At 55.3% G+C, this 12,592-nt stretch overlaps 6 protein-coding genes across 6 annotated transcripts; 2 read left to right on the top strand and 4 right to left on the bottom strand.

Moving 5' to 3' along the window:
* Positions 1 to 152: 152 nt before the first annotated feature.
* On the bottom strand, positions 153 to 755 carry LTHEOB_3374 (Aldehyde-activating protein; the record flags this gene model as incomplete). The annotated part of the gene is made up of 3 exons (XM_035512290.1): positions 153 to 221; positions 306 to 419; positions 510 to 755. 3 exons carry the CDS (start codon positions 753 to 755, stop codon positions 153 to 155), a joined length of 429 nt encoding a protein of 142 aa, XP_035363267.1.
* A 1,152-nt stretch (positions 756 to 1,907) lies between these two features.
* Positions 1,908 to 4,302, bottom strand: LTHEOB_3375 (Mfs general substrate transporter; the record flags this gene model as incomplete). Its single annotated transcript, XM_035512291.1, has 2 exons — positions 1,908 to 2,651; positions 3,229 to 4,302. The coding sequence occupies 2 exons, from the start codon at positions 4,300 to 4,302 to the stop codon at positions 1,908 to 1,910; spliced, it is 1,818 nt and encodes a 605-aa protein (XP_035363268.1).
* Positions 4,303 to 4,716: 414 nt separating this feature from the next.
* Positions 4,717 to 5,882, top strand: LTHEOB_3376 (Snare protein syntaxin 18 ufe1 protein; the record flags this gene model as incomplete). Its single annotated transcript, XM_035512292.1, has 3 exons — positions 4,717 to 4,833; positions 4,886 to 5,586; positions 5,642 to 5,882. 3 exons carry the CDS (start codon positions 4,717 to 4,719, stop codon positions 5,880 to 5,882), a joined length of 1,059 nt encoding a protein of 352 aa, XP_035363269.1.
* A 451-nt stretch (positions 5,883 to 6,333) lies between these two features.
* Positions 6,334 to 7,879, top strand: LTHEOB_3377 (Aspartate aminotransferase; the record flags this gene model as incomplete). Its single annotated transcript, XM_035512293.1, has 3 exons — positions 6,334 to 6,624; positions 6,707 to 6,838; positions 6,938 to 7,879. 3 exons carry the CDS (start codon positions 6,334 to 6,336, stop codon positions 7,877 to 7,879), a joined length of 1,365 nt encoding a protein of 454 aa, XP_035363270.1.
* A 935-nt stretch (positions 7,880 to 8,814) lies between these two features.
* Positions 8,815 to 9,952, bottom strand: LTHEOB_3378 (uncharacterized protein; the record flags this gene model as incomplete). Its single annotated transcript, XM_035512294.1, has 3 exons — positions 8,815 to 9,393; positions 9,472 to 9,607; positions 9,747 to 9,952. The coding sequence occupies 3 exons, from the start codon at positions 9,950 to 9,952 to the stop codon at positions 8,815 to 8,817; spliced, it is 921 nt and encodes a 306-aa protein (XP_035363271.1).
* Positions 9,953 to 10,545: 593 nt separating this feature from the next.
* On the bottom strand, positions 10,546 to 11,897 carry LTHEOB_3379 (Integral membrane protein; the record flags this gene model as incomplete). The annotated part of the gene is made up of 3 exons (XM_035512295.1): positions 10,546 to 11,128; positions 11,180 to 11,745; positions 11,808 to 11,897. The coding sequence occupies 3 exons, from the start codon at positions 11,895 to 11,897 to the stop codon at positions 10,546 to 10,548; spliced, it is 1,239 nt and encodes a 412-aa protein (XP_035363272.1).
* Between the last annotated feature and the right edge of the window lie 695 nt (positions 11,898 to 12,592).

The raw sequence follows: 12,592 nt of genomic DNA on the forward strand, positions 1-12,592 counted from the left end.
TCCGCGCTGCATTCACCTCAGTGGTGGAATACCCAACGTAAGATATCCCCAGTTGATTTTGGTGTTTTCACAATTGTTGGTCGCGAAAGCTATTTTTAGATGGGATCTTCTTCCGAGCATGACGTCATTAGCTCGTTTCCCCAATACAGTAATCAGTAACTCCTCCCATCTGCCTTCTTCAGCTTCAAGTCGTCAATCTCGATATCCTTGAAATTGCGGACCTATGTACAGTTGGGTCAATCTAGAGTGATCATATTTCCGAACGAGAGTAAAAGGAATGCCTAAGGACTGGGTAGCACACTCACATTCACAGCCTTCATGCCCTCGAAAAAGCCCGGCTTGATCGAAGATATGAACAGAGCCGATCCGCAGTTCGGGCAGAAGCAATGCTCCACCTGCTTCTTATTGAAGCTGTAGCCCTGTTTGGCAAGTAAACGGTCAATTTACTGCCATTTATTCTAACGTGCACAGAGGAAGTGAGCTCCCAAGACGCCGTGCATCGACTTTACCTTAATTTCTTCCTGTCCGCTCTCGAAAGTGATTGCATCATTGGCTAGGTAGATGAGCAGGTATCCTTTGTTGGTGCAGATGGAACAGTTGCAGCTCGCCACCTCGTGCGCTCCCCCCTCAAGCGGTGGGGAGACTTTGGCGGAGAATTTGATTTTGCCGCAATGGCAGGAGGCGGTGTAGGTTTTGGTGGGGGCATTGGGGTCAGAGGAGGCCGTGGGGATGGTGGGAGGTTCTTTGGAAGACATCTTTGTGATGGTGCGGGTGGTGGCTAGAGACGGTATGAGGTTTGTTTGTTTGGCCGCTGGTGCTGGTTCTTAAGCAAAATGGAGCTACTGTGGGTGAAGGATTCGGCACAGGATGCGGGCTGGTCTTGGCGCTAGGCAGCTGCGTGTCCGCACCTGCGTTGGCGGTGAGAAGATAACTGAGCCGTGGTTGTGAGGTAAGGATCAGCTGTGTTGCTTACGGTTGATCTGCACCTACAACAATGTCCTTCAAAGATCCTACAGCTCGGACCGCATGCAACGCTGAAAGCAACGAGTTGGCTTGCAGGATGGTTCTGTCTACTTTAGCGGGGCGGTGCGGGGCAGATTGAAGGATCTAGTGAGGTGGGGTATGTTGTGGCGTGGTGTAACAGAAAGTGATAGAGCTGATCTGGCTCAGCGACGGAAGGTGACTCATCTTAATAGACATAAAAAAAAACTATACATTCACGTCCGGACATGTATGTAGAATTTTTAATCCGACATTCTCATCCGGACGATAGCTTCAACTACCCATAACATAAGCAAAAATCAAATCCATGCTAGCCGTCGGTTGCGAGAGGGGACTGTATAAACAAAGCTTACGGTTAGCTGCGTGTATTTGAAACTCACCACGGTGCAAAACAAATTTATACTCTACACTTAGCGTGCTTGATAGTACTCGTTAGGGGAGCAAAAATTCACTTTCACTCATAGTCAATGCCTGACAATGACTGCCGTTCGCTTCAGCAGATTGGACTGCCGTGCGTCGCTGATCGGGAGTCGCCAGGGCTTACACGCCACAAGAGCTACACGCTATAAAACCCCTTTTCAGGAATTTTACCCCTTCTCCTAGCGAGGTAAGGTGCGAGTGGAAGCGGCAACCTCACTATGCCCAAACATTGCATCTTATTGCTTGGCTGCCCGACCACTCGGCCATAGGTCCGATATACTTAAATTAACCCTTAGGCATTAGAAAGATCTGCCTGGTTTCTTTATATGCAACAGTGAGCTTGGAAAGCACCATTGAATTCCGCGGTCACTCTCTTCATAATTATGACTGTCACATCCATGCAGACGCTCCTCTTTCACATTTCTCATTCCGTATTTGTAGCGCCGAGGCATTTATCTGCGTTACGCCCGTGATAAACTAACTATTTATTTCTCCTCTTCCTCGTGCGTCGCTTCCTTTGAGTCTTCATTTCTTGCTCTATCCTCCTCCATCCTCGCTCTCTCCCTCTCCTCTTCTTTCTCTTCCTTCCTCCTCCTCACCTCTTCAGTTTTGACCCTCCTCTTCTCTCTCCATCCCGGACCTTTCCTAATCAGCACCCAAAGAATCGGACTCGCCGCCAACACGACCAGCGCATGAAACGTAAAGCACCACCCCCTCCCCATCTTCTTGACCATCAAAATCACCACCGCACTGCCTCCGGCGCCCATCAAGCACCTCACCAGATTATTCGCGGCGGTCGCCGTCGCCGGGCTGAGCGGGTAAAAGTCGACAAGCATGAGATTCAGCACGTTGAACGTGCCCGTCAGCGTCAAGCCGATCAGGAAGAACAGCACGAGCGGAGCCGCGAGGCGCGCCTCGGCGTCCATGACCCAGCCGTACGCCGTCAGCGACGCGAGGCCGACGGCGAGCAAGGGAGCGGCGACCTCGATGCGCGCGCGCTCGATGGGGAAGCTGCGCAGGTCGTCGCCGCGCTTGCGGTCGATGGTCATGCCGATGCGCGCGGCGGTGCGCCGGTAGTTCCAGTCGAGCAGCCGGCCGTTGACGAGCGGCGCGAGCAGGGCGCCGAAGCCGAAGGGGATGAAGGAGAGGCCGATCTGGAGGTCGTTGAGGGAGTAGGTTGCGGTGAAGAGGAAGGGCGCGCTGGCGGCGACGTCCATGAAGGCGGTGTACTGTGTGGGTGTGGGTGTAAGTGTAGGTCGTGATTGGCGGATAACAATAACTTGCAACTGCTTTTATCTTTCTGTGTTCGCAAATAATACCATGCTTGGGCAGTTGAAACGTATGTCTGGTCGTACAATCCCCTCTCGCAGCCGATGGATGGGTGGAATGAAAAAGAACATATCATGGGGAGGTGAAGCTATCGTCCGGACGTGTATGTAGAGTTTTTAATTCGACATTCCCGTCCAGACGATAGCTTCAAGTACCCATGATATGAGCGAAAATGATATTTGTTTCAAATGAAAACACCCTTGGGTAGTTGAAGCTATCGTCCGGAGGAGTATGTATAATTTTTAATTCGACATACACGTCCAGACGATGGCTTCACCTCCCCATGATATGTTTTTTTTTTCATCCCACTTAGCTATCGGCTGCGGGAGGGGACTGTAAGTGTGGCTTTCAAGTTTGTACAGAAATATCCAGACGGGGTCCTCAACTACCCACATATGCGCCATCGTTAAAGTGGGGTTGGAAATAGTAACTTTCCTTTTTTGTGCAATTCATGGTGCTGAAGGAGAGAGCACTTACGACGAGGGAGTTATAGAAGAGAAGCAGACCGACATCAGGTTCGCGGATGAGCTTCATGGTGTTGAGAGGGTTGGGCCAGCGCAGCTTGCGGGACCGGGCAAGACGTTGCTGCGCAATACGATTGCTCTCGCGAGAAACTGTGCGAGAAATCGAGTTGTCCTTTTTGGTAGCCTTGCGGACGGAGAGCCAATTGAGGACGGACATGTTCCATCCCTGGGGTGGGATAGATCCATTGCCGACGACATTGCGTCCAGCCTCTGGACATGTGATGGTGAAGATGATGAGGTAGACGCCAGCCATAATCACCAGAAACCAGAAGATGGCGCGCCAGCCCAAAAACTGGGCAAGAAGGCCACCGATTACGGGTCCTGCGGCTGGCCCGATCATCATCGGGCCTGTTGCCCAGCCCATCCACGTTCCTCGCTCAGCAACGGTGGCAACGTCTGCTACGACGCCATTTGCAAGAGCTATCATACCGCTGCTACCGGTGCTCTGCAGGCAGCGGAGGACCATTAGAGCAGCATACGAGTCCTGGAGAGCGATCCCAATGCAAGCTCCGATGTAGATAATGAATCCAATTATGTACGCGGGCCTTCTTCCAGCCATGTCGGCAAGGTCTCCAAAAATGGTTGGCGCGAGTCCCTGGAAGATGGAGTACGTAGTGAGAGTGAGATTGATGAGCTCGACGGAGACATGAAGCTCTGAGCTTAGAGTGTTGAGGGCGGGGTAGAAGATGTTCGCGGAGAGTGGGGAGAAGAATCCGCCCCAGGCGACCATGAATACGATGAATAGCTTCATCTTCCTTGGGAACACTGAATAAACAGGCCCCGATGCTGCAGTGCTGGCTCTTTCGAGATCTTGAGCAATCTCTTGCTCTGGCCCGTTCGAGGTCGAAGGTCTTCGCGAGGATGCTGGTGAAGCATGAATGACATGCTGCTCAATCTCCAACTTCTTCTCCCCTCGCTGATCGTCGGTTCCATCAGAAAAGGCCGAGATCTTTAGCTCATCGGCGGTGTTGGTAGCAACAGCTGTCTCAGCTGGCTCAAGAGTCTCATGTCCAACGGGTGATGTCATGATCCCAAGTCTTCAGAATAGAGAGAAGAATTTGGGAGGGGAGAAAGATTGTTCACGACCCAAAGAAAGGGAGAAAAGCGGAGTAAAGGCATTTTAGGCACAGGCGGAGTATCTGGTGCGGCTGGAAGGGCCTGGCTATCAGTGCTTAACCGACATCGGTGGGGATGGGGCCGGTGAGAGGGCAAGAGCGGGAGTGGTGCAATCTCGAAGGCATTCGGCATCGGCATGGCGAGCGACGAATGAGCGGTCCGCTGATGAGAACGAATGGGTGGGTGCCATTCCACGTCGGGATACCTTACTATGCCTGGACCTTTTCGGCAATAACGCGGATGTAAGCTCGACCGACGCCAAGCGGATGCGGCTACGTTGACGTGGACCAGAGCTTCCCCGAGCTGCAACCTGCATGAGCACATCATGGATCTCTCTCCCGCTTTCAACGAAGCCCTGCGGCGGCACGACAAACCGCCCATCAAGCCCCATGCGTTTGACTTGGATGGCGTCGAGGCTTTTGTAAAGGAAGCCTACCGCATCGTGAGCTACCGCGCACCACCGACTTGGCTGCACCTTTCTGACGCCAGCGCAGAACAAGCACATCTCCGAGCTCAACCAGTACCTCCACTCCATTCGCCAGTCTTACCTTTCAGCAGCGCAACCTCCGCGTCGGAGCCAACTTGCGCGCACCAACTCGTCTTCTTCGATCCCGCGGTCTGAAAAAGAGCGCAAATACCTGACCGATGCGCAACGCGAGCAGATCGATGCCGAGACAAAACAGCTGCTCCGAGAGCTGAGCGGCGCGATTAAAAATCTCGCCGACGCAGAAAAAGTGCGCCAGTCCGCGGATGAGACGATTGCGTTGCGGAAGCGCGCGACGAAAGGATTAGGAGCGCTTGGAAGATGGGCAGCCGGAGGCGCAATCACGGCGAAGAGCCCGGAGGAGGAGCTCGAGGAGGCAAAGCAGAACACAATTAAGATACATCGCGATGGTGTCATATGGTTCCTCAGCCGGAAGCTCGAAGAGGTCAGCGGCTTCCAGGCTTCGATGATGGAGATTCGGCTGGAGAGAGAGCGGGAGAAGAGCAAGAGCGTGCTATACAAGGCACGGGGAATGCAGATGCCCACGATAGACGACCCGACTGGTGGCTACTCTGGCGGAAAAGGAGCAAGTATGGACGAGAAGGCCGGACAGCAGGTCGAGCAGCAATTGAGCGAGGAACAGCTGCAGCTGTTTGCAGAGGAAAACCAAGACATGCTCAAGCATTACGAGGACACGCTCGACAAAGTGCGGTATGTAACAGCACTCTCTCATGTTCCAGATCGTGAGGCTGACAAAGGGTGGCAGGGCTACTGAGCGGTCCCTCCTCGAGATATCGGAGTTGCAGAGCACGCTGGCCACCAATCTGTTCGAACAGCAGGCGCAAATTGACCAGCTGGTGCAAGACTCGCATCTTACGACCGAGAACGTGGGCAGCGGCAACAAGGAGCTGAAGCGAGCAACGGAGAGGAGGAGCATAGCGCAGGCCATCTTCTACGCGACGTGCGCAATGTGCGGAACCATAGTGGTGTGGGACCTGATTATATGAGAGATAGCGAGCAAATGGGAGGGGATGGGTTTGCATGTGAAAAGCGTGACTGCGCGAGGCCCGCGGGAAATGCGGCGCGCGTGATGTCAACGGGTAGCTCTGGCGGCCATCAGTGGCTGCGGAACCTCGGTTTCGGGCCCCTCAGATAAACCCTGAGAGACCCATGCCTCGCGTGACGGCTATTATAAGGCTCACAGGCCTCCCCAGGAAATTTTAGACGCAATCCACCCGTGCGCTCCACCCCTCGTTGCATCCCTCAGACCATTTCGTTACCCCAGAGCTCCCTTCGCCCCGTGCATCCATCAGTCCGAAAACCAGGCAGTCAGGCGCTGCGGTTCCGCTGGTGTGGCCTGTCCTTTTGCGGAGTAGCTGCGGGACGCTCGCTCAATCGATAAGCCGATCCTCCGGGGTATACGAAACGCGGAGAGCTGCCCTACATTAAGAGCCCGTCATGCCACCACCAACTCCCACCTTCCCGCCAGTTTCTGCAGACCCCACCTCCGTCGCTCCCACCCCCTCGCAGTCTTCGTCGCGCTCGCGCCTGCAGCAGTTATCCGCCCACATGTCTCCTGCAAAGAGCACCGTCTTCCAGGCCGATGTCGTGCCCAAAGCTCCCGAAGATCCGCTCTTCGGCTTGATGGCCGCCTACCGCGCGGATACATATCCGCAGAAGGTCGACCTGGGCATCGGCGCGTACCGCGACGACAACGCGAAGCCCTGGGTTCTGCCTGTGGTGAAGAAGGTGAGTGAGCGCGCAGCTCTTCTGCTTGACCCCGCGCCTGTTTCCGTGTGACGATGGACGCTGACTGGAAGCGATCCTATAGGCCGACGAGATCCTCCGCAATGACCCCGAGCTCAACCACGAGTACCTGCCCATCGCGGGCATGCCCCAGTTCACCTCTGCCTCGCAGAAGCTGATTCTGGGTGCCGACAGCCCGGCCATCGCTGAGAAGCGTGTACGTTTTTTTACCCCGCGTTGAGGGCTGTGCCGCTCCGGCGCATGCGTCCTTGACTCACTATTAGTCAAGGAAACAGCCCACTGACACACCAAACAGGTCACCAGCCTGCAGACGATTTCTGGAACCGGCGCCGTCCACCTTGGCGCGCTCTTCCTTGCTAGGTTCTACAACACCAAGGCGGACAAGACCGTCTACTTCTCGAACCCTACCTGGGCCAACCACAACCAGATCTTCACCAATGTCCACTTCCCCGTAAAGACCTACCCCTACTTCTCAGCCCAGACCCGTGGCCTCGACTTCGATGGCATGCTCTCCGCGATCAAGGGTGCGCCTGACGGCAGCGTCATTCTGCTTCACGCCTGTGCCCACAACCCTACCGGTGTCGACCCTACACAGGAGCAGTGGAAGGCTATCGCTGAGGTGATTCGCGCGAAGAACCACTTCCCCTTCTTCGACTGCGCATACCAGGGCTTCGCATCCGGCGACCTGGACAAGGACGGCTGGGCCATCCGTTACTTCGTTGAGCAGGGCTTCGAGCTCGTCATTGCGCAGTCGTATGCCAAGAACTTTGGTCTGTACGGCGAGCGTGCTGGCTGCTTCCACTTCGTGACCGCACCCGGCCCCAACGCGAGCGACGTGGTAGAACGCGTCGACTCGCAGCTCAAGATCCTTCAACGCTCCGAGATCAGCAACCCGCCCGCTTACGGTGCCCGCATTGCCTCGACTGTTCTGAACGACGCCGCCCTGTTCGAGGAGTGGAAGGAGAACCTGCGCACCATGAGCGGCCGCATCATCGACATGCGCAAGGCGCTGCGCGGCAAGCTCGAGGAGCTCGGCACTCCCGGCACCTGGAACCACATCACTGACCAGATTGGTATGTTCAGCTTCACAGGCCTGACCGAGGCGCAGGTGCTCAAGATCCGCGCCGACGCCCACGTCTACATGACCAAGAACGGCCGTATTTCGATGGCCGGCCTGAACACGAAGAACGTAGAGTACGTCGCTGCCGCCATCGACAAGGTCGTGAGGGAAACATAGAAACACAGGTGCTTGATTGGCGTGTGAAGTAGCTTGATGATGACAATGAGCGCGATGAACATGCGGATTTTGCATCTTCCAATACTACGAAAAAACATCATATATAAGGCGTCAACTACTGTATTAGATAGAGAGCATTGGTCGCCATTTGAGCGCGTAACGGCGTGAATTTGATTTCGGCTCCTGAGCATGTCCGCTTTGCTACCATCCTCGTATTTCTACAGTCCCCTCTCGCAGCCGATGGCTAGTGTGGATTTGTTTTTCGCTCATGTCATGGGTAGCTGAAGCTATCGTCCGGACGTGTATGTAGAATTTTTAATTCCACATTTTCGGATGATAGCTTCAACGACCCATAAATGTTCTTTTTCAAAGAACGAGCTGAGGCATAGTTACGCCTGGGGCCTTGCTATTCTTCACACTGGCCATCGGCTGCGAGAGAGGACTGTACTTCGAGATCGTCTTGCCACATTTGAAGGTTATTTGCTTTGATTTAAAGTCGAAATGCTTCTTTTACACATCTTGACTGAGTAAACGGCTATCCAGCAACCCCGCCCCTTTCCTGAGTCCTTCAGATGATATGCAAGCCCTGTAACGTTCTTCAGCTTGAAGAATGAGATCGAAAGAAATGATGCGCTCTTTGACTGCGAAGTCGACCTGCCATGCATAACCGTCGCAGTCCATGACTCCTCCGCACGAACGATGCCTTTTCGGCTTGTGCATGCCCCCTCCTTTAAATTGTACAAAACCCGCTCTCGCATAGCCTGTCTTTTTAAAATCGAAATGTTCTCTTAGATGTCGAAGAAAGGAAAGCGCAAACTTCCCCTATGTTTGCTTTTTTTCTTTCCTTTCTTAAGTTCGGAATGATCCACCCTAAAATCACCTCGTCATTACAACGTTCTGACCAAGGACCACGTCCGCCCGGGGGATTCAGGCGCTTAGCCATAACTAACCCTCGCCCTCTTCCTCGCGGACCGCGGGGGTTCCGCGCTCGCGCTGCTGGCACTAACGCCAACAACAGGCTCGCCGCTGCTGCCGCCGCCGCTGCGCTTCTCCTTTGCGTCGAGGACCATGCTGAGGACGTCGAAGCCGAACTGGGGGAAGTCGAGGCACATGGCGCGGAACTCGTTCTCGGCGTGGTGGCGCAGGACGTGGCTGCGGTGGGCCCAGAAGGCGGCGACGGGGCGGCGGATGGTGCGGTCTTCGGGGCTGGTGTTGGCGTAGACGTAGCGGGCGTAGACGATCTCGCCCTTGGGCGTGCTCTCGGTGCGGTGGATCTTGCTGTGCGCGAGCGACTGCAGGTCGGGCAGGCCGAACTTCTCGGCCAGCGTGTAGATGCGCGCGTGCTTGAGCAGTTGCACGCCCTCGACGTCCGGCCCGGACACGGTCGGGTCCGGCTCCAGCTTCGAGTCCCTGTCGGCGCTGAGGCGCTTCGGGAAGTATTCGTTGTGGTAGAGGTATTCGAGGAGCGAGCCCATGGCGTCTAGGTCCTCGTCGGCGAGCTCAATGCGGCGGTGCTAGATTGCGCGTAGGGAACGCAGGTCAATGGGGACGCCAGGATTGGGTTTGAGGGCCTCGAGGGTGGTGTTGCTTACGGTGTCACCGTCGGTGAACCGGGCGCATTGCTCCTCGAAGAAAGGCGACTTGGTGAGCAGCGCTTGGTGCACCGTGAGCAATGTTTGGTTATCGCCTCTACCGACGACAAGTTCAATGATGGGCGATTTCAAGTAGCTGTTTGAGAGATTGAAGAAAACGCGTCATTAGTGACTTGTCCAAGGTTAGTTCACAGCTCAATTCCTTCCACCAGAGCTTCAATGTCTTCTCTTCCCCGCTCAAACAATTGCGCAAGATGTGGGCATTTTGTGCTTACTCTAAGAACTTGACCACCTTGGGAGTCTCGGGCTCAATTTCTGCCATCTCGACGCCTTCGTCGTTGTCGTCGCCTTCATTGCCGGCCTGTTGGTCGGGGTTGTTTGTGGCAGTGTTGTCCTCCGCGTACTCTCCGCTGCCGCCCATTTCGACGTCGGCCGCCGGTGTGCCTTCGAGCGGCGTATCGTTCGATGCTTGGTCCGCCATTATTTTGCGCTTTTTTCAAATTCCTTTGTACGAGTTGTCGCGCCGAGGGTGGGTGGTTCGTACGCTGCGCGACGCGTGTGCTGCTGCAAGCGAGTAAACGCGACAGAATGCGCGCTCGCCCCGGTGCAAGCTCAATTGGCGATACCGTACGACGAGAAGGAAGCATGAAGTATAATATATCGACGGTGAACTCCGAACGAAAGGGCGCGGTCAAAGTCCGGCGGGGTAGTGGGAAACGACCGTGGCTGGTTCGCGTGTTGATTCGAGAGTGAGAGTGGTGTAAAACTGGCCCGGGCGGGAGCTCTGCCTGCAGACGAGAGCTCACAGCTTCCGGTTGCCGGAAGCTCTTCCCTCCCCGGTCTTGGCACGAGCCGTACTCTGCATCGACACTGGTCGCGTGGGAATAATAATTAGATTGGGCAAAACTTTTTCTGCTAATTTCTACAGATTTTGAATTTCGATAAACAGAAAGTCATAATGAGGGTATTACTAAACTATACTAATATGCCGTCCAAGTCGATAGATAGTTGTCGTTGCGCCGCTCTATGCAAACGCCTCGTAAAGTATATATATATGAGCATTATTCACAGCATCTACAGCCTGCCGCCCCGCTCTCTGAACCTCTCGCCGGTCGAGGGAATCGGCTTCTCGGCTCTCAGCAACCACAGGAACCAATCCTCAAGCGGCAGGAAGACGAAGAAAATCTGGTTGCAGGCGTATGCGATGAAGACATAGCAGGTGGCGATGACGGCATCCAGAATGTAGTGGTTGGCAGTGGCCACGATGACGGTCAGGATGAACGAAGGGTAGGCGATACCGAGGATGAGGTAAAACAGCTTCCAGAACGTCGACTTCCTCATCTCGCCGCGCTCCAGCGTGCGGCGGAAGAGGCCCGAGTGGTAGATGAGGGTCATGCCGATGCAGAAGGCGTAGCCGAAGTGCATCGAGGGCATGGCGGCGAGCGAGTTGACGTACTTGCCGCTCATCCAAACGCTCTGAGCGTCGTCGTGGCGGACCGTGTCCAGGAAGCCGTACTCTCTCGGCAGGAGGCGCGGCGGCATGCAAGGGTAGAAGATGAAAGTCATGAACGCAAGGAAGTTGGTCAGGGTCATGGTGCGGCGGGCCACGGCGAAGGTCGGATGCGACGGCGCAATGTAGTAGTACCAGCAGATGAACCTGCAACATTGTCAATACAACCCCCACTGAAAGATATTTGTAGATCCTTACCCGACAGTGCCTGGAATATGGATCAGCGCGTACGCCTTGTTCAAGGCGGTCAAGGCGTCCTGGTGGCCGTGCATGAACCATTGCTGTACCTGACGCTCTTGGACCGGGAAAAGCCAGCTGAACCCGCTCAAGTGCTCAAACTTGAGCACGTTGATACCATGCTCCTGCGCTACATTCCAGATACCGCTCTTTGCAAAGATGCGTTGCGACGTGATGGCGGTCATGCGGTAGAAGGCGTAGTTGATGATCCAGTAGAACATCTCGATCAAGAAGGGGAATTTCTGCAGGATACGGCTGTGGACGTTGTTCTTGAAGCGCGAGGTATTGGGCGTCTGTACGACGATGCCGCAGCAGCACTTGCGTTGCTTGGGGAGGTGCTTGGCCGCAGCGATCGGGTCCTGGGCGTCGTCGTCGTTCTCGGAATCGTACCGCAACAACTCGTCGCTCGAGCGGCCAGAGCCTGGCTCATCATCCAATATCGACTTGTAACCCCTCGGCTTGCGGCGGATCGAATAGCCCTTTCGCCTCGTCATGTACATGGCTCCGAACAAGATGGACGCGACCATCTGCAACGGATCGTCAGTGCCGGCGATCTTTTTCGCTCGTCCATGGCATTTCTTTCACGTACCAAAGGCTCGGCCCAGCCGGGCAGCACCCATGCGGGCTTGCTGTTCCATACCGGCTCCTCGATGGGGTAAGTGATCGTGTCCGGTTTCATTGTGACGGCTGTACAAGAGGACGACGGATTCGCCAGAAAGTGGCGTGTTGACTCGTATGTACACTCAACGCGATCGAAGAGATGGTCGGCAGTAGAGACAGGAAGGCGGAGGGAGAGTTGGGGTGGACACAGCCGCACTGGCGGTGTTGGTGACGGGAGGGCTGACCAGTTGACAGGGCTGGAGACTACCCCAAGAATTGGCCCCCTTCCGGCGTCTGCAATAATGAGAAGGCCCCAGGTACACGCGTCTCCCGGCCTGACAGGGATGCCGGATGCTCGCGTGCCTCTTGCGCTGCCGCCAAGGCCGATGCAACCGCGCTAGGCTTCTGTCAGCGTAGGACGAAAGGCAAAGACCGTGGAAAGATACAGCGCAGCGCCCGTCGTTGCGCCGGCCGCTCAGCCTTGTTCCTAACGGGCCATCGTCGCGAAGGTGTTTGCCCGGTTCCACGCGCGGATCCGGCAGCCGGCTTCGCAACTCGCCGAGCCCACCGAACGCCCGAGAAGCCGGCTGGCCGTCACAGTTGCCGTCAAACAGATATGAAGCCTCCATGATTTCCGTTAGTAATGACTAGTAAAAAAGCGAGAGAAGTTGCTGCCCTCAAGAAACTCCGCTGTTAGCCCCGCATTCCGCCGACGTATACCAAAAAGCAATACGAATACGCCCTTGGTCCGACCCATTATGTCATCCAACATTC

This window comes from Lasiodiplodia theobromae, assembly GCF_012971845.1.
Source record: "Lasiodiplodia theobromae strain AM2As chromosome Unknown scaffold_8, whole genome shotgun sequence".
Lineage (NCBI taxonomy): Eukaryota > Fungi > Ascomycota > Dothideomycetes > Botryosphaeriales > Botryosphaeriaceae > Lasiodiplodia > Lasiodiplodia theobromae.